General features: G+C 40.6%; 2 protein-coding genes across 4 annotated transcripts in view; one reads left to right on the top strand and one right to left on the bottom strand.

The window, feature by feature from the left end:
- Positions 1-7,915: 7,915 nt before the first annotated feature.
- On the bottom strand, positions 7,916-10,308 carry clrn3 (clarin 3). The gene is made up of 3 exons (XM_028431656.1): positions 9,986-10,308; positions 9,611-9,796; positions 7,916-9,067 (listed from the first exon to the last, which is right to left on the bottom strand). The coding sequence occupies exons 1-3, from the start codon at positions 10,215-10,217 to the stop codon at positions 8,790-8,792; spliced, it is 696 nt and encodes a 231-aa protein (XP_028287457.1). The 5' UTR covers positions 10,218-10,308; the 3' UTR covers positions 7,916-8,789.
- A 1,093-nt stretch (positions 10,309-11,401) lies between these two features.
- Positions 11,402-21,736, top strand: part of ptprea (protein tyrosine phosphatase receptor type Ea) — a 41,025-nt gene continuing 30,690 nt past the window's right edge. For 2 of the 3 annotated variants that reach the window (XM_028430724.1, XM_028430725.1), the window contains exon 1: positions 11,402-11,489. The gene's annotated coding sequence lies outside the window, so the exon portion shown is untranslated. The remainder of the gene's footprint in view (positions 11,490-21,736) is intronic. The other variant, XM_028430723.1, reaches the window with a different exon arrangement.

Here is a 21,736-nt window from a genome sequence, read left to right as displayed (position 1 = left end):
TGCAATAAACTCATGTCTTATAGGCTGCAGATGCATGAGTGCCCTCCTGTGTGTGTGGGATCCACAGTTTTTCATGAGTTCATAACAGAGATTGTAACAAGACAGTCTTCTAAAGAAAAAGCCGTATTTTTGGAGGGAAGGTGTGATAATGCTGTCATTGTAACAGCCCGAGCCTGGGCTGGCTTTGGTGTGAACACGCTGATCAGTGTGTTGTTTCTAAATAATAGGCAAGCTTATGCCAGAGTTGGTAGAATCTGTCAACATTTCTGTAGAAAAGCTCTCACAGACAATGCCTCACTCTGCAAAGTCCATATCATATAACACAGGACATTCCCACAAAGCTCAGTCTGCTCTGCATTGATTTTTAAGTAGAAAGTCTGCTAAACAAATTTGATGCGAAAAATTAAATAAATGGCTGCTCTAAGCATAAAAGAGGATTCTTGGCCCTGGCTTGATAAGTGTTGTGGATTGTTTAGATTTGCCTAAAATAATTTTTTCTATCTTGTGTACCTTACAAGGTGCCTCACTTCTCCTCTGCTGCATTTACAGGGAAGATCACCTGCCTGTCAGGTTTGACGCTTGTTTACCGTAAACAGCACTGCAGATCACATGTGGGATGGATCAAGAGTTTTATGGGCCCATCACATTTGTAGTTCATGGTCATCTTTACTGCAGCCATCCCTAATGTAAGAAAAAAAAACTAAAGATTAAGAAAGAGTACATGTAGTTAGTCTGCTAGGTATTATGAGGAAATGTTACATTAAAGTCATAATTATGTTGGTTTTTTTCAAATGATTTTTCTATTTAGGAGATAATTAATGGACTGATCCATTAACCATCCATGTCAGCTTTAATTGTTTTGATGTTAGCTTAGGTATGAATGCTAATTTTGTTGATATTTGTAGTGACAATATATCAGTGGATAACCCAGGGGATCTTGTTTGTTTTGTCCTCGCTGGCCTACTCTGCTCATAGGCATGGCCTTGTTTTCCCCCTGGGTCCTGCTTGCTCATTCTGGCTCTGTCATACATGATGGCCAGCTCTTTGAGGCTGTGCCAGGTCCTGAACATTGTGAGCTGATTATTTTGACATCTTATGGCAAGTAGAACCCTCTTCTCAGCGGGCTGTGCTTAAGCACAGCAAAAGAGGCATTCCATTGTTAAGTGTTTGTGTCACACTTTAAGGATTAGAGAACGTTTGAAAAGCACAAGGAATAATGTTTAGAATTACCTACTGAATAGTTTTACTGCTCAGGTTATCCAGGCAGTGAACCGCACATTTATTTACTGAAATTAGCAACTTTGCAAGAACACTGGTTGTCCCAGAATCAGGGTTTGGGCAAGGTTCCAGGAGCTGGCAGGGGTTCACTGTATGGTACAGTATGATATTTTACTCATTTGACAGAATGTACATTTATGTTCCCATATTTCATAGTTTCTGTCAGGGTCATTTTAAATCCCCTCACCTGTAACTCACATTTAAATCTTCTCATGTCTGGGTTGAACCTGGGAAAAGCACACTGGGATAAATCACTGCAGACATTTCTACCTCAATGGTTCCCATACATCTCCGATTTTATTGTGTCTTAGGATCCTCTGTCTTTATGCTGCTTTGGCATGCTGGGGTTTTTGGTTTCTGATTAGAGTGAGGATGGGGAAGGAGGACCTCTGCTGGGCAGGTTGTAAGACTGTTTGCTTTTGCATTACTAACGTGATTGGAATTACAGCTAATTCTATTATTGTGCAAAAATATCATCAAGGAGTCTGAATTTTAAATCTTTTTTTGATATCTTACAATGTAAATAGCTTTGGTTTTACTTTCCCCAAGTTTAGGTCCTCTGCAAGGCTAATTTGTTTGTTTATAATTTTTGGTCCACATGAATATAAATCTTATAATTATCTGCATGGCTATGTAGCTAAAGAGAAAGGTGGACATTTGTTTATTTCTCAAAAAGGAAGCATGTTGTAGCTTATCTGGATTCTGACAAGTAAAAAAGCTTGAGAGATCCTGGATAGGACAACTCAATGTGTCAGTCATGTTCTCCAGTTTCAGCTCTGAATGACTGAAAGGAGATGGACATCACTTAGAGATCCCCAGGGGAAGAAATTCCTCCAGGACTTAGTGTTTTTTTTTCCTCGCTCTTCCTCACAAATGAGTTCTCGAGCGGTTTCCATTAAGAGAACTGGGAATGGCTTTCTGCAAGCTTCATGTATAACCAGCCAAAGGGCAGGGGTTTGTCCAACAAACCTCTGAAGGTGTAATCCAAAGAGTTAAAAGCAGTGTCTGACCTTTTTCGCACTGTGGATTAAAAGTTCTAATAGTCAGGGTTTTTTCCTGGCAAACAGAGTGTCCAGGTCAGTTATAAATCACCAGAGGATACATGAGTGACATGTCTCAAATGTTTACATGCAGCCCCTATTCTTCTGCTCAGGATCTGAGGGGCAGGTTGGCAGTGCACCGTTCCCCCTCATGCCTTCTCAGAGGTTGTATTACTGCTTCCATACATCAACCTGACATGGGTTCACTCATTGAAACGGTCCATCTAGACCGTGTCTCAGGATGATGACATATTTGCCATTCCACTCAGTGAGGTGTGCTAGCTTCTTATCACTCTCCTATCACTGTCATACATCCTGCAACTAAAAGCGTGCACATTCTTAGCAACATTAATTCAAATGATATAAACGAGGCGATTGCAGTTCTTTCAGTGCTTGATAAATGATCTAATTATTGGTAAGACCCCTTTTGACATCGATACTCTCTTGACCCTGCTTGGGAGTCCCCTTCAACACAACTTCCCCTACTCCTCCTGGGGGTAATGGAGGGAGGAAGAATGTGGAAGGAGGAAGTAAGTTTCCTCTAGGCAGATTGCTGGATGGAGAGGCTGAGAGACGGACAGATGACAATAGCAGGGAGGCCGGGGCAAGAGTGTCGCCTCAGGGGGACCTACACCCTGCTACGTGTTGGCTCCGGCTGCTATACGCTAAGTGCTCTGAGCAGAAACCTTCACAGTGGATTTGGCAAGGTGATCCCTTCACCCAACCCTACCCCCCACCCCCATCCATCTCCTGCCCGCCTGCTCCCCTCCCACCTCACCCCTCTCTCTTCTTCCTCCTTTCGTTGACACCCAGCTAGGAGGTGATGAGTTGAGACAGAGAGTGAAGACAGGTCTAGGAGTGTTATCTTTTTTATAATTCTTTTTTTAGTGGTGGTATAAAACAAATTCCATTTTTTGGGGAATAGCACAACTTAACATCCATTTTATATCACTTTTTTGTTAAAAAAAACATCTTGCTAGTTTTTTTTTACCATGCTAATTTCAATAGATAATGTGTCGCTGCAATTCTAGCATGTACAGTATTGTTACAAAACATTTTGTTCAGATGTCTGTCTGTCGTGCAACACTGAACATTGACAACATATGGCTAGGGCTACAAAAAACTATTTTCAGCGACAATGAAGAACAAGAAGTCATGAACAGATGGTATGATATGCCCCACAATTCCACAACCTCAACATCATGGAGTCAATCTGGCATTTGAAGTCCCTTGAACATTTTTTTGTGTGTGGGCTTGCTTGAGGTTTTACACGCCGACAAATGTGGTCAAATTCAAGGGATTTATAGGAATTGTTGTGTGAGTTGCAATCTCATTAATTATTTGAGAGCTGGTGTCCAAAATAGGACCTGAATTGCAATATATCATTGTAATAAAGATAGAGGTCATGGTGGTGGTAAGCAAGGGGTCAGGTAGTTATATGGGTTGACAAATTGTTTCATACACATGCAAACAGGCCTGAAGCACTTCTGATCCATCCAGCAGCAGACACCATGTCTCCACATCTGACACAGAATGTCGCCTCCTGTAGAGAGGATGCATTGTTCCTTATGCAGGATTTAGAAAGCCAATATCAAGTTCTGCTCTATTCAAAGAAGCTCTGTTTTATTGGTAAGACAGACGGGTGATTGCAGCTTTTAAGACTGCATCCCAAGCTGATGAGAAGTGGAAAAGTTGATGATGAATGGAGCAGAAGTGTAGAAGTATTGAGTTGCAGCAACATTCCTGAATGTAAACTTCAGCTATTGAGGTGCTGTGGTAATCTGTAGTGTCTTGTGTCATGGTTTAAATCTCTCTCATTGCTCAAGGTGTTGATGTTGAGCTGCATGAATTGACAGATGAAGTTATACTCCTTTTTGACAACCAAGCAAAGTTTGAGATTTTTTTATGCTGTCAATGCTGTAAATTTCAGGCAGGTGTGACAATGATTGACGGCCTTATGACAGAGCTTTGCGAATCCTTTAATCCATTCACGGAGCTCAATAGGGGGCACTTGATGCACTTTATTCTAGCAGCTTTCCCCATCTGGCTTTGGTAAAAGACATTCAGATGCTCTGAGAGCCTTGACAGGAGCTGATTGAGAGCTTTTATGAGACATGGCATTTCAGCATGGAAAATCTTTTAATGCAAAGTATTAAAGATACAAGCACTGTTTAACATATAAATCTGAATCCCTTTTTTGCTTCGTCTTTGCATTGCACCTGAATTACTTGGTCTGTGTTCTGTGCTCAAACAAGGGAAAGGAGACACTCTAAGGCAGGCTAGAATTTATATGTGCTGTCCGTGGTTGCAGACTGCTGGAATCTCCACGGTTTTATGGCCATATGGATCGGAGAACAGCTTGCAGTCTGTGACTGAGTGTCTCAGTTACAGCCAAAGACTGTGATCTATGGATTCATGTCCCTCTCCAGTGACACTCTGAGGCTCCTCAATCACACAGCAGCCTTTTATCTCACTGAGATGGAGATGAACCCTGAAAGTGTGAACAGAAAATAAAAAAGTAAGCAGCTTTTACTGGTGCTGTTGATGATGTTTTCTGTAATATTATAAGCTTATTTGGAATACAGTTTACACTCATATATCAACTCCCCACTCCGGAGAAAGCTTTAAACAGGGGTTTGTTTATTCACTGTGTGCTGCCATCTTGTGTAAGGTGTGAGTATCTAACATTTCTAAGAGGTCTCAAACCTGGGAGAATTGTAGAGCCAATGTTTTCTGTGGTGTTCTTGGAAATGAATAGTAAGACAACAAATTTGGATAGTAAATATTTTCTGCACAATAATAAATAATGTGTGTGTCTGTGTACATGTACGTGTGTGTGTACATATAGTTTGAAGAACTTTTGCGGTATTTCCAAATCATTGTTATAGCCAAATGTAAATGTGGAATATTATATAAAGAAACAAAAACATGTTAATACACACATACATGTGTGTGTTTTATATTTAGCAGCAGAAACTATTAACAGTATTGATTATATTGGTGTTTCTTTCTCTGTCCAGGTCACATGTCACCAATTTAGATGAACTGTGTGTTGTGTCAGTAGGTTAATTGTCTCCCTTTGCGTCGCACCCACTGACATACATCACACCTGCCAATCAGGGTTGCATTAATCAACTATGGTGTCAAACAGCATGGGGCAGAGAAAGTGCTGGGCCCTCCCTACATCCATCACTCCTGCTGTAAACTGTCAGACAGCATTCAGACATTTGAGTTCTCTCAGTATTTGTATTCCTTCATGCAAACACAATGACCAGAAAAACTTTGCGCAGATTGATTAGCTCAGTTTGTCTCAATCACAGCACTGTGAGACTGAGCCGGATACCCTCTCTGTCTATCTGTTTCAGCCAGGTAAAGTGGAGAATTGGCTTCAGGTGATTTGAAGAAGATCTTATCTTCTGTTAACAGAGGAATGACACCATAATGGAGCAGCAGGGGTGCAATTACCTTTTAGCCCTCCTCCTTCTTCTTCTTCTCCTCCTCTCTTTCCCTCCACCTTCACCTCAGCCTTCACTGACAAATTAAGATTAATGGCACAGATAAGTAAGGAACCTGCCTCCCTTCCAATGTCGCATGCTCAGTTTGAGTGAGAGAGGCCTGTGAGCACAGCAAGGGTAAATTAAATTTACTTGTTACATAATTATGCAGCTTGTAGTGAAGTTAGATCCACAGAGATATTTTTCCCCTTAAATACAGATATAAGTTGTGTGAAACTGAGCCATCCTGTGTGAATTATATAACAAGCAAAAATCAAAAGTCAGCAAGTGGCATCAGAAAACACAACAGGGACACACTGTGGCAGACCAATCTTAAGTAAGTTCACTCATGTTCCTTATGGATCTGTGTCTTCATAAGTCAGGTGTTAAAAAAGGTGTTCAGACCCCCACATACATGAACCACTGTTTTTGTTGTCACATATATGAAACCAGCACTTCAGGTTGGAAGGTCATTAAACCCCTTCTTCCCCGAGTCCGCCATACCCCACCACAGTGGACTCTCTACGCTGGTGAAAGAGTGCCCCTCCTGCCCTGCAGCTGGAGGTGTCTGTTTCACAGGCCTCTGTAATGCGGGACCTGGGAGGATAATGTTTCACAGGTACAAAAGTTTCCGCTTTAATCCTATCACACAGAGTGAGTGGTCAGGGCTCAAGGCTCCTGCATAATCCCAGGTTTTATCCATTCTGTAGAGCTCTGAGACAGAGTGTATGCAGAGAGGAAGAGATTACCGCCCCTCTCTGATTTTATTCAATCAGTGTTTGCACAGCAAACGGCAAGAGGGCTCTGGTAATAGCAATTCAGCTATTCCACACCTCAGTGCACACAGGTGAAGATTGTTAATTGATATGGTTAAATATCTCCTCTGGCAGCTCCTAAATGGGTTCCTGTAATAATTCAAAAAATGTGTTTATAACCTCCTACAAGGAGTGCCTACGTACTGCACATAATGTATTTTAGAAGTCAAACCATGATTAGTCCTTTTTTAGTGACTTTCTGCATTATGTCATAGGTCAGACTGGGTCAGTGATGACTTTCCAAAGGTGAAATATAAAATAAAAGAGCCTCAAGGGGGCCCACAAATCTCTGGTGTCTTGTAAACAACTTATCAATTTCACAGCAGGTGCTTTTGCACTGAAACTAGCTTTCACGTGGCTTCCTCTGGAGAACACATTCTGTCTTTGGCTTCACACTGGGTCAGGGCTGCAGGATTACATCAGGCAACATCGTCCTACAACAGGAATATTTTTTCATGAGGTAGTTTGGTGATAAAATGTCTGCTGCATTTTGAATATTGATTTCTGTGATTCATGTGTTTGATAGTTTAAGTTGGAAAAATTGTTCTGTTGTGAAAGAGACATTGCATAGGGCTTGAAACATTCCTGATTCATTCTTAGAAATTTAATACATATTCCCACTGACAACAACAAAGCAAATTGCTGCATCCTTCCTCAGGCTCCTTGAAGTGTGAGACTTGAAGGAAGAGTGGTTCTTTTGAAGGCAGGTAGAAGGCGTTGCAGGGCTGAGAGGTGCTGGAAAGGGCATGTCCAAACAGACTTTACGCCCTGAGTGATGGGACACGGGAAAAGGTAACAGGACACCTTACCCTCGCTCTCATGTCAACACAGTCATGTGAAACACAGCTGTGAGAGAGTGTCTGAACATCCAGGACACAATAGACACCAACTCTTAGCAAGATCTATCTGAGCCTCTATACAGACTCAGCAAGCTTTGTGTTCCTTCACTGTGTTTGTCAGCATTAGTGTTTTTAAATCTTTTGAAGTGGATTAAATAGATTTGTAATAAATCTTATCTTATCACGGCTTTTTTGACTTGTTCTCACACAAAAGGAGATCAATGGAGTTTAAAGTGCTTGGAATAAGCATGATATCATGAGAAATGAAACGATGACGCTGAGTAAAGGAGTCAGTGAGGCCTGTGTGTCAGAGAGGGTCCTAGGGAGGTGGATCAACTAATGAGTTGAGCAAGCAATATAATAATAATGTACATATCCACATAAGGGTTGTTGCCCTTTACTAATACTTGTTATTTATATATACTGATGGCATTTCCCCTTTTTATTGATATAGACACTTTATTGACCCCTCAGGGGCAAATTCAATAATAATGATATTATCACAAATGATTGGGTCATTAAAATCATACAGTAAAAATGCGACATTGTGCAATGGAGGGACATGATGGGTGCAGAGCTGGTGGCTACAAGAAAAAATAGTAGAAAGAGATGTAGCTTCTGCCATGCCATGAAACAAATATTAGAATTACTGTAAGAAAAGTAATATTGTTAGATAACATCCAACATTTGAAAGCAAATTGTGGCAAACAAAAGGAGATGCAGGAGTTGTAATGCTCCCCCATTTGTTAGATAAACTGCTGAGATATCATAGAAAATTGTTCACCCAGTAAACTATAATGGCTGTAAAAGAAATCATTTTTCTTCTATTGATTCCAGTCTGAGGGACACTGCTTTTACACCTGTTGACAGCTAGAGGGCAGCAGACATTAAACCCCTCTGAAACTCTGTTCAATAAATATTGTCCTTCTTACTTAATGGTTGTAATCTGTAAATCTGTGACATTAAAATGGCTAGATTTCAAAATAGTTGATGAATTGTCATAGAACTGTTGATTTGTGAGTCATGCTCTGTAATGATTTGACTATGAAAAAATAAACTTACATTTTATACCATTACACAAACAACCTTAAAAAATAAATAGATTTTAAGAACACCATTTGATGTCAAAAAGCTGATTTTTGGACTACTTTGAAATGTGAAACCTCAAATAAAATCTGATAAAACCACATAAAACTTCATGATGTAAGTGTAAGGTACTGATCAAACCATTCCTCTGCTCCTTGTCCAATGGACACGCTGTACATCCACATTCTGTTGCAGAGATTGACCAATTTCTTCAAAAGTCTTTTTATCACTGAACACTTAATACATCATGATCTCCTTTGGTGCATCCTCCGTTGGCCTCTGCTGCTCCCTTCTGTGTGTGTAGGCTGCATGTTCGTACGAGTAGATCAGGGCAATGGCACCCACGGAGAGCACTGCGTACGGGATGATCAGGTAGAATCCCACCCCCATTACAGAAGTCTTGTCCCTTAGTTCTATGGGAATATCCTGGGCGAAGCTCCTTACCAAATCTTCTGCCATGCTAGTGACATTTATGTTCACCACATATATGATGAGAGCCACCACAGACAAGCACACTGCAGGAGGAAGAGTGAATGTCAGAGGTGAAAACATATGATGTCCAGTATTGTAGCACCCTTTTGTTACAGTCTTGTTTTGATAATGGCACATCCTTAAGCTTCTCAATGGACGTTAACGATAACGTCTTATGCTCTCTGAACCTCTTTTTCACAGTATGAATCATGACATCATCATCTTGTAATATGGTCGTATCGTGGTCTAATCTTTATGTTCCCTTGTAAATCGAATTAGCCTCATTGGTTGGTTCACCACTATCCTTCTAGGTTTTAATAATGCATTGAGTTTCAGCATCTGCTTAGTTGTTTTCTATGCTTTATGCAGAGCAATAATTTGACCCTTCTGAAACAGAATAACATCTTTTTCCACAACCAGAGTCTTCAGTCTTCAGATTTGATAATTTACAAACGAGAAGCTACTTACTGCATCAGTTAGGGATCAGGAGGTTCTATATGTTAAGGTAAATCCATGTAGTGACTATTTTTTGGCCTGGTTGTGTAAATGTGTAGACATACACAACCTGCTGTAAACTTGTGACTTACCACAGAGAGAGCTGCAGGTGTAGACTCCAATAGGCCCCATGTAGGTTTCATAAGGGTTACTGACAGCGTTGTAGAGGGAGATGAGGATGCTGACAGCAGAAAACAGCAGACACAGGGCCAACAGGGACACAACCAAAGCGTACAGGACTAAGTTGGTAGTTCCTGTTTCTCTTAGCTTGGGAATCACTGCGTACACACACACACAAACACACAGAGAGAGAGGGAGAGACACACACACACAAAAAAGGAAAGAAATTAATTTTAAAAAAATGTACAGCTTGTATTAGAGGCTGGTCAAACTATGTAAACAAGGCTTCCTCAAAATTTTAGTGTGGGTCTATTCCTATTTTAACATCTGGTTCTTGGAAAGATTACCTTCAAAAGATTCAGTGTTTCCAAACGAGGGACAAAGGGATCTCTCCATAAGCCCTTTAAAAAGGTTAAAGGTGATCACAGCTGTTCCATTGAAGAAGTCACTTTCACTGCGTGCGCACTGTATGGTGGTCTGAGCCCACCATGTTGACATGCCATACCCCAACACCACCACAGATACAGCAGTAGCCAGTGCGCTGCACACGAAATGCAGAATCTTAAGCAAAGAAGGCATTATCGGTGTACGCCAGTAAAATCTAAATCCCAGAATGTCCTCTCTATTGAAGCCTCTAAAGCAGATTCAGGACCTGGTGATCCTCCAAGAGTCTGTGAGAGAGTCACCTACCTGCAGGGTGGAGTGAAGTGCTGGTCATAAAGTCTCCTGTTTATAATAGTGACCTTTGGTTTCAATGGAGAAGGCAGAGCTGGTTGTCATAGCAGGGATACCAGTGTCACCAACAAGTGAAACGTGATAACTGAGCCGTCTCAGAAAATCTGATCGAGCATCAAGGCCTCTTTTCCAGCTGAATAAGCAGGACATGTAAAACATGTAGGGGATGATTGTTCCAAAGAACCTTGGCTTTGTACATGTTTTTTTCAGTGTGCACTTTTTATTATTATTATTGCATGAAACTCAGAATTTCAGTAAAGATGCTGATGCTGTTGGGAGAAGCAGCTTGATGTTCAGTTGGGTGTATAGTTGTGTCCTGCCAAACCTTTGTCCTGTACACACCTGCTGTGAACTAACCATGTTCACGTTCTAGGTTTCAAAGTCCTCTTCTTGATATGTGGGACCATAAACCTTAAAGCAGATTAATTATTGACCGTACACTCTAAAAAGTTTACTGGAAGGGGAGTGATACTCTAATCACATGCATGTGTCATCCCTAGATCACAGCATGTTTGGTTCATGATTACAAATGTGCTAAGAGATATGAGCACAAATAATACCATCAGTAGTGAGGTAAATCACAGTCAAAACAGTTTGCACCTGGCTGGTTGTGCATATTTATTGTGGCTGCTTTATGAGAGGGAGAGAGTGTTATTTTTTCCCCAGCATCATGGAGCTATAAAACCTCAGGAGCAGCTGGTAACAAAGATAAGAAGCAACAACCAGGATCTGTTCTTGCCATTTTTTTCCAATCAAATAGTTCAGAAATGAAGGAAAAATACTTCTACTCATGTTATCATTAGTTTGAATGTTTTCATTCAAGTATGAACTTTATGGATATTTTATAGATAAAAGTCCTGCGGAGAAGCCTGCCCGTCACTGTCTGTTCTCTCCAGCGGGGATAGATACACACGGTGTAATAAAATGTGTGGCCGGGCTGTGGCGCCCTCTCTTCGCCGAGCAGTGGAGAGGATCCGTGTGCTCACTGACAGCCAGCTCTGTTTTGTTGGAGTAAACACAAACTCCTCCCTCCCGGTGACAGGCGGCAACGCTGAAGCGTCGCCTCGCCTTTTCCAAAGGAAATCTGCGCTCAGGGCTGATGTTGAAGCCGTCAAGGTAAGTGATAAAGATATTCTTCTTTCCACACATGGTCACATTTGTATCGCAGCACTTGCTCAGCGAAAAACGTCAAGATTTCAGGCGTTTTTCAGTCGTGCTGAACGCCGTGTTACCTGTGCGTTACGCACAGCGGCGCATGGTTGATTTTTGTTCGCACGTTTCGTCCATTTCAGGTGTGCTTTACCGATGTAACGTTAAAGTCACGATGCTGTTTGTTGCTTTCGGTGCTGTGCGCTTGACAACCTGCGGCGACTTCAGTCAGCCCGGTGCGTCAATGTGGGTTAATGGACCAAGCATTTGGAGTTGTCTCTCCTCTCCTCTCCTCTTTCCTCTTCTCCTCGCCTTATTCTTCCTCCTTGCTTGTCTGTTCTATCTTTAACATCAACCTGAATGAAGATAATCGTTGTTTTCTCCACGTTTGGTAGCAGAATGTCTGACAGTGTGGGCTGCAATTGAGCCAGTTTCAACATGTCGGTGAACAGGGGCTATATTGGTACTTGAGATATCATGGATGGAGCTGCTAAGACTTGCCACCATAGGAGGATGTTTTTTTTCTCTTTTCTGTTTTGTGGATGCCATGTTGCTTGAAAAACAGTCACTTTTTAAATCACGTGTGGTTCTTGTTCTCTGGATATAACATTATGCCCCAATGAGAAACTCTCTCCATGGGGAGATCAGAGGTCAGGGCCAGGGTCAGCTATAGCAACAGATCAGCATCACTGGAGCTGATTGTCTGTAGGAGGGTGCTGGTTAAAGGAAAGATGCAATGCAGAGATAAGTCTGTCATTTCTCTTATCAGATTTAATATGCAGGAAATTAAATGTTAATTCAGCCAAGAGACAATCAGAATTGTTCTCCAGGAAAACTTAACAAAAAATATGACAGCAGTCATGTCACAGTGAAAGTAGTTCAGACTCTATGCAGCTGTAGAGACGATTCTTAATAAGTTGCAAAGCACATGTGCAGTTACAATCCACAGAGCCTGACCTGCATCATCATCATCATCATCTATCGATGAACTTTACACTCCGCTGTTACATCTGTACGATTCATCTTTAAAACAAAAACAATGTGCAGACAAATTTCTGTAGCTTCCTAATCTGGAAACATAAACAGACTCCTGAAAACAATTAATTGACTGACTTTTCTTTAGTCCAACTTAAGGGAACACAGCCATTAAAACACAGATTCAAAGCTAACAGTCTTACTTTCAAACTGTCGTCATACACTTCACTTAATCCAGTCTTTTATTTAGATATGGACGTATGAGCCTTGTAATATCTTCACTGTCACCTTGATTTTTCCTTTATCAACAACTATTGTTTGTCTAAAATGGGTGTCTGTTATATTTCATGGCAAATTCCATTTCAGTGATGCAGCCTAGACCTTAGGAAGAATTGTAGTCCTTCTGGCAGAAGCTAATGAGGATGCAATGAAATAAACAAATAGTATGTGCTTGCCAAGACAAATGAGAGCCTGTAAGGCCACAGGAAGAAATAACGTTTGACTGCTGCAAAGTGCTGTTGGCAGAAGGATTGATTTTGCTTTCATCTCCTTACAATTCATATTTGACTTCAGTGAAATTGTTGTCTTAGAGTGTAATTTGTGCTTGATGAGAAAACAAACATCAGTTAAAGTGAATGGTCTAAATTGAACCTATATGTTCTCCTGTTTTGTGAATCCCTAAGAATACCAATAATATTAAATAATCAGATCAGAGTATGTTAATATATGAAGTCTCAATAACAACACTACAGGCTTGTAATTGCAGCAGCCTGTGTTTAATTGTTGTTTAACACTGCCTTTTCTAGTTTTTTTCTGCTAGCTGTAACAGTAAAATGTTATATTGGAATGCTTGTGAGGTGCTTGTTATTTGAGTGTGGGTCGACTGAGCAATGAACAGATATGGTGATTAATGAAATCCACAGCGAGGTGGAGAGGAACGAGCCGTGCATACCTGGAGTTTCTAACTGCTCGCTGAGTATAAACGTCAAATTGCCAGCCCTAGAGGTAATCCCCCCTCATCTCGCCCACCCCTCTATCTGCTGCCACTTTTCACTAAGACATGGAAGCAGTCAGATTTTAAGTTTGAGCTGTCACAGGCAGACTCACACTGTGCTGCGCTCTCTCTGAGGCTGCAAACACATGCAGCTGGAAGTTTTTTCTCAAAAATTCTTTTTTCTTTTTTTTTAAATGAAATAGGCAGAAAGGAACTGATTGATATCAAGTCTCAACAATTAGGGATGAGCCTGCTCTGACCCATAACATGTCAGATATTTGCTGGTAGAAATTGTTGTTGCCAGCCTTCAGAGAGGGGCTCATTACGCATGGGAAATAGTGAGATCGTCCTTTTGATACAAACAGCATTTGTATGAAACCTGTTATTTTTCTGCTTGCCTTAGTGGAAGATTGCTAAAGAACATTAAGTTGCAGCATGTTGCGACCGGAGGCTTGTTTGTGCTTGCGGCTAGTGCTGCAGAATGCAAACCCTGCAGTCTGTCTTTGGATTCTGGCACTATTCTTACATGATTTAATAATGATAGAATATAAGTCATGCAGTGTGAGGAGAGACACATTTAAGGCTCACTTAACCCGACAAACATGAAAAACATTCATGTATACAGATGTATTACATGCACAATACATATGTGATACATGGTAGGAGTTAATGCAATTCTAATACACCAACAGTCAGTGAAACCTGAAAAAGGAGAAACAGAGTGGTGTGCTGCTTCCTGCTTGGAGAACCCAGAAATCCCCGCAGCCTCACAGTGAAAAAGGATCTTGGTGATACAGAAGGGCTGTTGTGATATCAAACACATGGCCACAACAGGAGCAGTATACAGCTGTACAAACTATGAGCAATAGAAATCTGTTTTTCTGACAACTGGATATTTGATATTTGATATTTGATTTACAGTTCTGCATAGAGAATTTGATAAGCTATGGAAATGTGGTACATGTCTGTGTCCTGTACATGTACATATAGATTTCCGGAGTTCTACGGTCTCATCCTGATACATGAACTAGTCATGTAATGTAGTATACTGTTTTGCGCACGATGACATGAATCCTCACTTATTTGTCACATTTTTTATGCGCATATACACAAGCTAGCTGTCACAGAAATGATGTGTGTCAGTCTGCACAAAACAATACAGAGAATTGTGTCAATATTTCACTGGGAATAAAATATGCTGCAGGCACCAAACACAATTTAAATTGAAATGCATTAGATTGAAATATGTGCCTTCTGCTATGGAAAACGAACAATTTGTAGATACCATGGGATGAGACTGGGTGGAACATTCTGTGCTGCACTATTTCAGTGCCATAGTGTAACCTTAAAGAACAAAATTTAGTACAAAACTGTACTTGTTATTACTTATGTGTTTTTGTGCTAGTTTGTGTTTTGTATGTAATTAACATAACATTGATAGTCCATCGTTTTCCTTTTCAGGCCCCATTTTCGCCAGTTACCTAAAGAACAAGTGGCCTTTGCTTGTATGTGGAAATGGTTTTTTATGTCTGGCTGAGAAGGCTCAGAGCAACTGCGTGATACATGTTTGATAGGAAATATTGCACATAGATTCATGTTTGTTTACGCTCTGCTGTGTCTAAGACTCAGCTGGGTAGCCAAAGCATTGAAACAGCTGGACAGAGATCAAGGTTCTCCTTTTTCAGATCCGTTAGAACTCACCCACCATCTGCTCAAAGGAGGCATTGTAAGCAAGGCACATGAGAAACAGATACAGTCTTTTGAAAGAATTTATGTGTCAATCCAAACTAGTAAGATTAAACATTTATGTGATAGAAATATGTTTCTGTTGTAATCTTCTTGTGCTCCTTCAGATTCATAGAGCTTCTCTGGTTTGAATAAGAGAATCTAGCCCAGGGATGTACTGAATGATGTCACTCCACAAGTTGTATTATGGGTGCGCCCCCACCACCTCCCTTCAGGCAACGCATAGTTTCTCTGTTGTATTACTGTCAGTTGCAACAATAGTGCTTCACAAAGTACACTACAAAGCTAATCGGAGACAAGTTTTGGGACACTGAGCTGGTGTTAAAAAGGCAGCACGGTCACTTATTTTTGTTTGCAGTAATCGTCAGATCAGTTGACACGTGCTTTTTGAATTTAGCACCTTAAGCGAGCTGTGACTTTTATTTATATATGACAGCCTAATTTGATGTGCAGGGTGGAGCTCTGTGGCCTGATTTAACTGAAGTGAAAGCAAACAAGTCCAGCTCAGCTTCAAACATGTTTCAGTCCCCTTTATTTTATCTGAATGAACAACAAGGCAAAACAAATATTAGGTTTTCAGGAAAAACAAAGAATAACCCAGAGGCTGGGAGCTTAATATCATGATGCTGACAGCAGAGGAGAAAAAGATTCAGCTTGTGTGGGTTTTCTTGAAGGCTGTTTGTTAGATCTTTGTGTGAATGTGAGATGCAGTCATCTTAATATGCGCATAACACGGCACACCCACACATTCCTAGATAGCTTTATGATAATGTATAATGTCTCTGGAGTTTAAGGCTGAAGCAAACGGTGTGAAACATTCATGACATTTATATTTACAAATATGTAAAGCTTTTAACTGATGCTAAAAGAAGAAGATGGTGCATGTATTTAGAAAGAATGATTATCTCCCTTCATTAACTTCACAGCCATAAACTTTAAAACTGGAGGTGCTCTGCATATGTGTGGCCCTGCATACTCCAGCTTTCCTCTTCCACCTCATAAAATGTTCGGCTGTAGCATTATTAAATGTCAGGTCATATTCTTTTAGCAGTCTGACATCAAAAAGATCATACGGAGATGATATGAACACTGGGTGTAACAAGAAGAAAATAATGATTTGGCTGTATCACTACTGAGGTTGTTGACATGGAGGAACTTGCTTAATGAATAATGGATGCTAACTAAAGCATCCCATTTCCTATTCATTCTTCCAAGGCTGCTACACAGGGAGTTGTGTGTGATCATTGTGTCAGTCTGTCACTATTTTCATTGTGTGTGCAGCACTTGAATAACCCCAGTAAACATTTTCACCTAAGTCAAAAGCTTATTGATTTATTTAGATTTGATTTGATTTGATTAATTCAATCTATTGTGCATGCACACTCCTGCTGTTATTTGCTCAAAGTCTCATCTAAGGTTTCTTTTAACATTATCAGCACTAATTATCAATGTGATGATCAGACCACAGTGACATGAACAAGCTTAATTCAATGTCTGAGTTGTCACTTTTTGTGTTGAGCTAAAAAAGATGTGGCGTGGGGAGAGAGGTCAGATCGCTTTCATTAAAAGATCCTTTTTAACTTCTGACTCCGAGAAGCTGTATAGTGTGGAGACCTTTTTTTCTCTGGCTGTGATGAATGTGTCTAAATGAGTGCAGTTAGATGCGGCAGCGAGCCCACAGTCAGGGGTTAGCTGACATGCCCTGCATGCTGATAGGCATGTATGGCTCAGAAAGCGCTAATGTATGGGATGATAATCGGAGCTGTCCTGCATGATATAAATGACCAAGGTTGAAGGCAGCCTACATCAAGCAGTATGTTGGAAGGGAAGAACCTTGTACATGTGTCATCTGCAAGGGTTTAAGGATGTGATTTCAGCTGCTGTTATGTGGTTGTATGCATAGCCATGTCTGTGTGGAATAGTTCTTACACCAAAGAGAAAGAAACCTTGACTAACCGATTTTCTGCGGGAAACCCTGTACAGGTTTGTGAGCCACAGTGATGCCTTTTTTTTTCATTGTAAACATAAACATGTAATATGAGGTTTGTGTAGGACTCCTTCTGGTATTATTATGTGACCATCGCTGCAAACATTTAGGTTTTAAAATGTGGGCGATATTTAGGCGTGGTGGAGAGGTTAGATAAATCTTGCATGATGTCTACAATTATATTCAAAATATGACTTCTGTAACAGATTGCAGCAACCTTTTGGAGCACATAAATTAACCGGCCGACAGTCCATCCAGTTGCTTTAAGATGTTGACATTCAAATTGTATAAATGAGTACAAGACAGTAGCATAAGTCAGTGCGTCTAATAGAAATGTGTGAAAAATATAGTTCATCATGTCACACTGCAAGAACATTCGAAGTGTTTGAAAAACGTATTTGTAATTAGCTGCTATTCATCCATTTAATAGAATATTTACAACTACCATAACAACACTGTTTGAATGACTTTATTGTTATTAACCTGATCAAAGGCATTGTTCCAGATGTCAACTGAGAAGTCCTTTGCACTTGATGATCAGCATTATTATGCTCTTCAGGTGCCTGTTCATAGTTCTAGAAATCATCAATAATCATTTTTAGAGGATAATATAACAGGTCCGGTACTCTTGGGAAAAGCTTGGATTGATTCACCTATGTAAATACTTTGTCCCACTGACCTTTAGCTATGTAAATCCAATCTACTTGTGCTGAAAAAACAGTTTTTACGTTGCTGCTGAGTGTTGTGTATGAAAAGAAAACAAGCTGATGGTGCCATTATCCCCGTTGTCCTCTTGTAATATGTGAGGTTTTCATGCTAATGACCAAAGCTACTGTATGCTGCACTTGTGTGTTGCTAATCAGTGCAGCATTTGGTCATACAATATGTTTTCCCACTGGGAAAACACACTGTTGACAATAACACTCCTCTAAACACTGCCAAAGCCTTCTTGTGCACAGCCAGAGACAATGCCAGATCCACACCATTCCCTCACAATGATGGGACGTTTATTTATCATAATTAATCTGTGTTAATGCCAGCAGAGATTTAAAAAAAAAAGTGAGGAGTAGTAATGGGATAGCAATATCTATACACAGTAAAAAGACAGTGATTATCAGTTTTCAGTGAAAAGTGCTTTGTTTTTCAGATTTGTGATGTGGCTCAGGGAGACTTAAATCATGAATTAATTGTCAAAATAGATTTAGTTCTATTGCCTTGACTAAAAATGTTTCAGTTGAAACCAATTACAATAAACACTCTCCTCCACTGATGCAGATACCAACAGGCCATGGCGATTTAGTGCAAGCCTACACGCGATGATCATCCCCCTCTGTGGGCCCACTCACAGCACCTTGTACAGTAAGGCAGTTGTGTGTTAAACAAGAAGCTGATACTCATCAAGTGCTTTCTCTGATGCTCCAAAGCAAGAATGAAATGTTGCATCTCAGGGTAATCATAATAATGACGTGTTCCAGGGCTGGATATCACAGCGTCTTTCTTTGTAGGCCCAACCTAGTCAGAGGGGCTCTTCACACAGATGTGAACACTGGTGAACTGTAGATTGTTTTGAACTTCTTCCACTCTGCATCCACAGCTTAAACAGAAGACAGATATACTTCATGCATAGTTTTATTACATAGAGGCCTGTAGGGGCTCCTCTGTATGTCACAGATTTGTTATCCTGGGTGTCATAGGAGTCACACTGGATGACCTCATTTATGTGGGGGTATTTATAAATCACACCATTTCCTGTTCTGCTGACATGTCTTGGAGGTTTAAAATACACTCTTCATGTTAGGAAGCTTTGGGTCTTCAAACATATTGAATTCATCTGTAATCTGTTTCCTTGTTTACCTTTTGTATGTATAGGCAAATTTATCAGAACTGGTGGGCAGTGGACTGAAACACATGGCTGACATTAGAGGCTGGAAAAACATGGAGAGAGGGTCTCAGAGACCGGAAAGGATTTGATCATCAGATCTGTCCTCCCTGGAGAGGGAAAACGCCTTGCTCTCTGAACAACCACCCTCATTTGCAGTCTTTTATGACTGTCTAGGATGAAGATGAGATGCATGCTGGGATTTTACAGAGCACTGTATTCTGTATCACTGTTGTGTTTGATAGTGAAGCAAATGTTAAGCCTGTTTTGTCCAAAGCATCATTTTAAACCACATGGACTTAGTGCTCTGAGCCATCAGTGATGCCTGTCCGACTTGGCTGAGCTACAACAGGAAATGAATAAAAGGCTCTGTACTGCTAGCAGTTCATACTGTACTATCACATCCAGCAGCTGGGCCACAGCAGGGGACTAGTTAGCCGCTTAGTTAGCCAGAGAGATGCCTTCAGCTTCTCAGCAAAACTCATTAGTGCAGACTAGTTGGAGTCCATTTTCATCTTGTTCAGCTTGAGCGACACACTGTGTAAACTCACCAGCGAGCGTCTGGTCCTTCAGCGCTGTGCACTTTTGTCCTGAAAACAGCCAGAACTCCCACGTCTCTGCTTGATTGTTTTTATTAGTCTGCTGGCAGTAGCTTGATACTCTGAGCTGCCACCATGCCAGTCATTTTCCATGAGCTCCAAAAATATGGGAGAGGTAAAGCAGCAGAGGGTTGTTTTTATAGCTCCTCCACCCTTGTTGTTACTATCATATCAGTGTGGAGACTGATATAAAATCCTACATGCTCCAGGCCACACATTTCATCCAGCATTCCGCTGCCTGTAATTGGTTATTGTCAAAATATGGGGAGGAGGGGGTTGGGTGTAAGCAGTGAAGAGGAAATGAAGAGAAAGAGGAAAAGAAAACGGGGTGGCTGGATATTCCATTTCACACCACAAACACAAGGGGGAAAGATGAAATACGGCCAGCTATGGTGGTGCCAAAATACATCCCCCCATGATGAAGAAGAATTTTTAACACATTTTTCATTTGCATGTGTCCAATTAGGTTTTTCTTCAGATGCTGCTGGTGTGATGGAGACAGGGGTGTCTACTTCTGGGCTCTCTTCTCTTAAAGTACACAGTGTGCCAGCACAGTTACATTGTTGGGGTTTATTTTTGGAGATATGTAATGTGTGTATATAGTGCAAGGGTGACAACAGCAAAATAAACAATTTGCTTGGTGGTTGTGCACTACAGGAAGCTATAAACTATTTTAGGGCGGTCTGCACCTCTGTCCAAACACAAGAGTTTTTTCCACCAGACCTATCAGTGCTGTAAATATTAGTGTCTGTCAAGCAGCCCTGTCTTTAGGTCCTGATTTCAGACAAGAGTAAACAAATGCAGACCTTATTTCTGGTTTAAATATTTCATTATTTAACCCCTGAACATAGAAAGAAATGTAAAGATGAGGAGAACCACCAGTCTTTGAAACAAATGCTCAGATCAGAAAATGCAAAATATTAGCTTCACAACAAGTTTAGTCCACAAGTCTTTTAAAAATCATAACAAACAGTTTGCACTATTGTATAAAAAAACTGACCCACAGAGACTAAAACAAGAGTGGAAAAACAACACTCGAAAAAACACTGCTTGGGTTTCCGACTGTTAAGTGCAGTGCATAGATTCATTTGCTCTAATGACAGCCCTGTGTTTCCACTGTGAAGTGTGGCACTCATAATGATTTTTGCATTGTAACAAAGATGCATCTAATTAAGTTCATTATAAGACACCATATTAACCAGAGTAATCACATTCACATCTTTATCTCTAAATTGATTCCTTGTAACAAGTCTGGAATTTAATTAGATGGAGGTATCACTTCACAGACTCCACATCCGCAGCATGTTATTGAGACATTATGTTAGACTTAAGTGAGCATTTTTCTGTTTTTGATGGGGTTGCAGCGTGTCAGGAAAAAGCTGGAGTGAATCCTAACAGCCTCTCTCTGAATCACATCAGCTGATTGGCAGCCACTCTGATGTCATTTGTTTGTGTGGAGCAAGGACAGGTCACATTGGCTGATCCCCCGACCCCCCCCCCCCCATCTTTTCATCTCCTCCCTCAGGCTTTAGATTTTCATGTCTTCCTCCCTTAGTGTTTATAGTAACTCCTACTGATTTACTTTCTGTACTCTCTCTGAAATAGCAACACATATTTTGATCAAAAGACCGATAATTACACCCAAGACATTAGAATAAGAGTTGTTTTAATCTCATATATCCTGTTCCCCCTTTGCAGTTGTCTCTGAAGCCACAGGAAAAGAAAATGAAATTGCCATTTAGTATATTTCTAAGGTTTGTCTTGAGTCACAGCAGCTCTGATGCCATTACAACGCTGTGATCTGCTTCAGTACATACTGTACATTTGGTAGAGTTTCAGAAGTCTCAGTATAAAATCGTACACTTTCTTGTGGGGGGCTAATAAATGATACATCAAAGGCACAGCCACACTCCCATTGGCCAAAATAGAAAGGCTGCCATCACCCGATATGTGAGTATGTCTAGACAGTTAGGTGCCATGTTTATTACTGCAATTCTTATTACTGTATTCTTTTCAATCTTCATATGAAGCAAA

This window comes from Parambassis ranga, chromosome 19 (genome assembly GCF_900634625.1).
Source record: "Parambassis ranga chromosome 19, fParRan2.1, whole genome shotgun sequence".
In the NCBI taxonomy this organism is placed as follows: Eukaryota; Metazoa; Chordata; class Actinopteri; family Ambassidae; genus Parambassis; species Parambassis ranga.
This window is presented reverse-complemented; position numbering and strand designations above follow the sequence as displayed.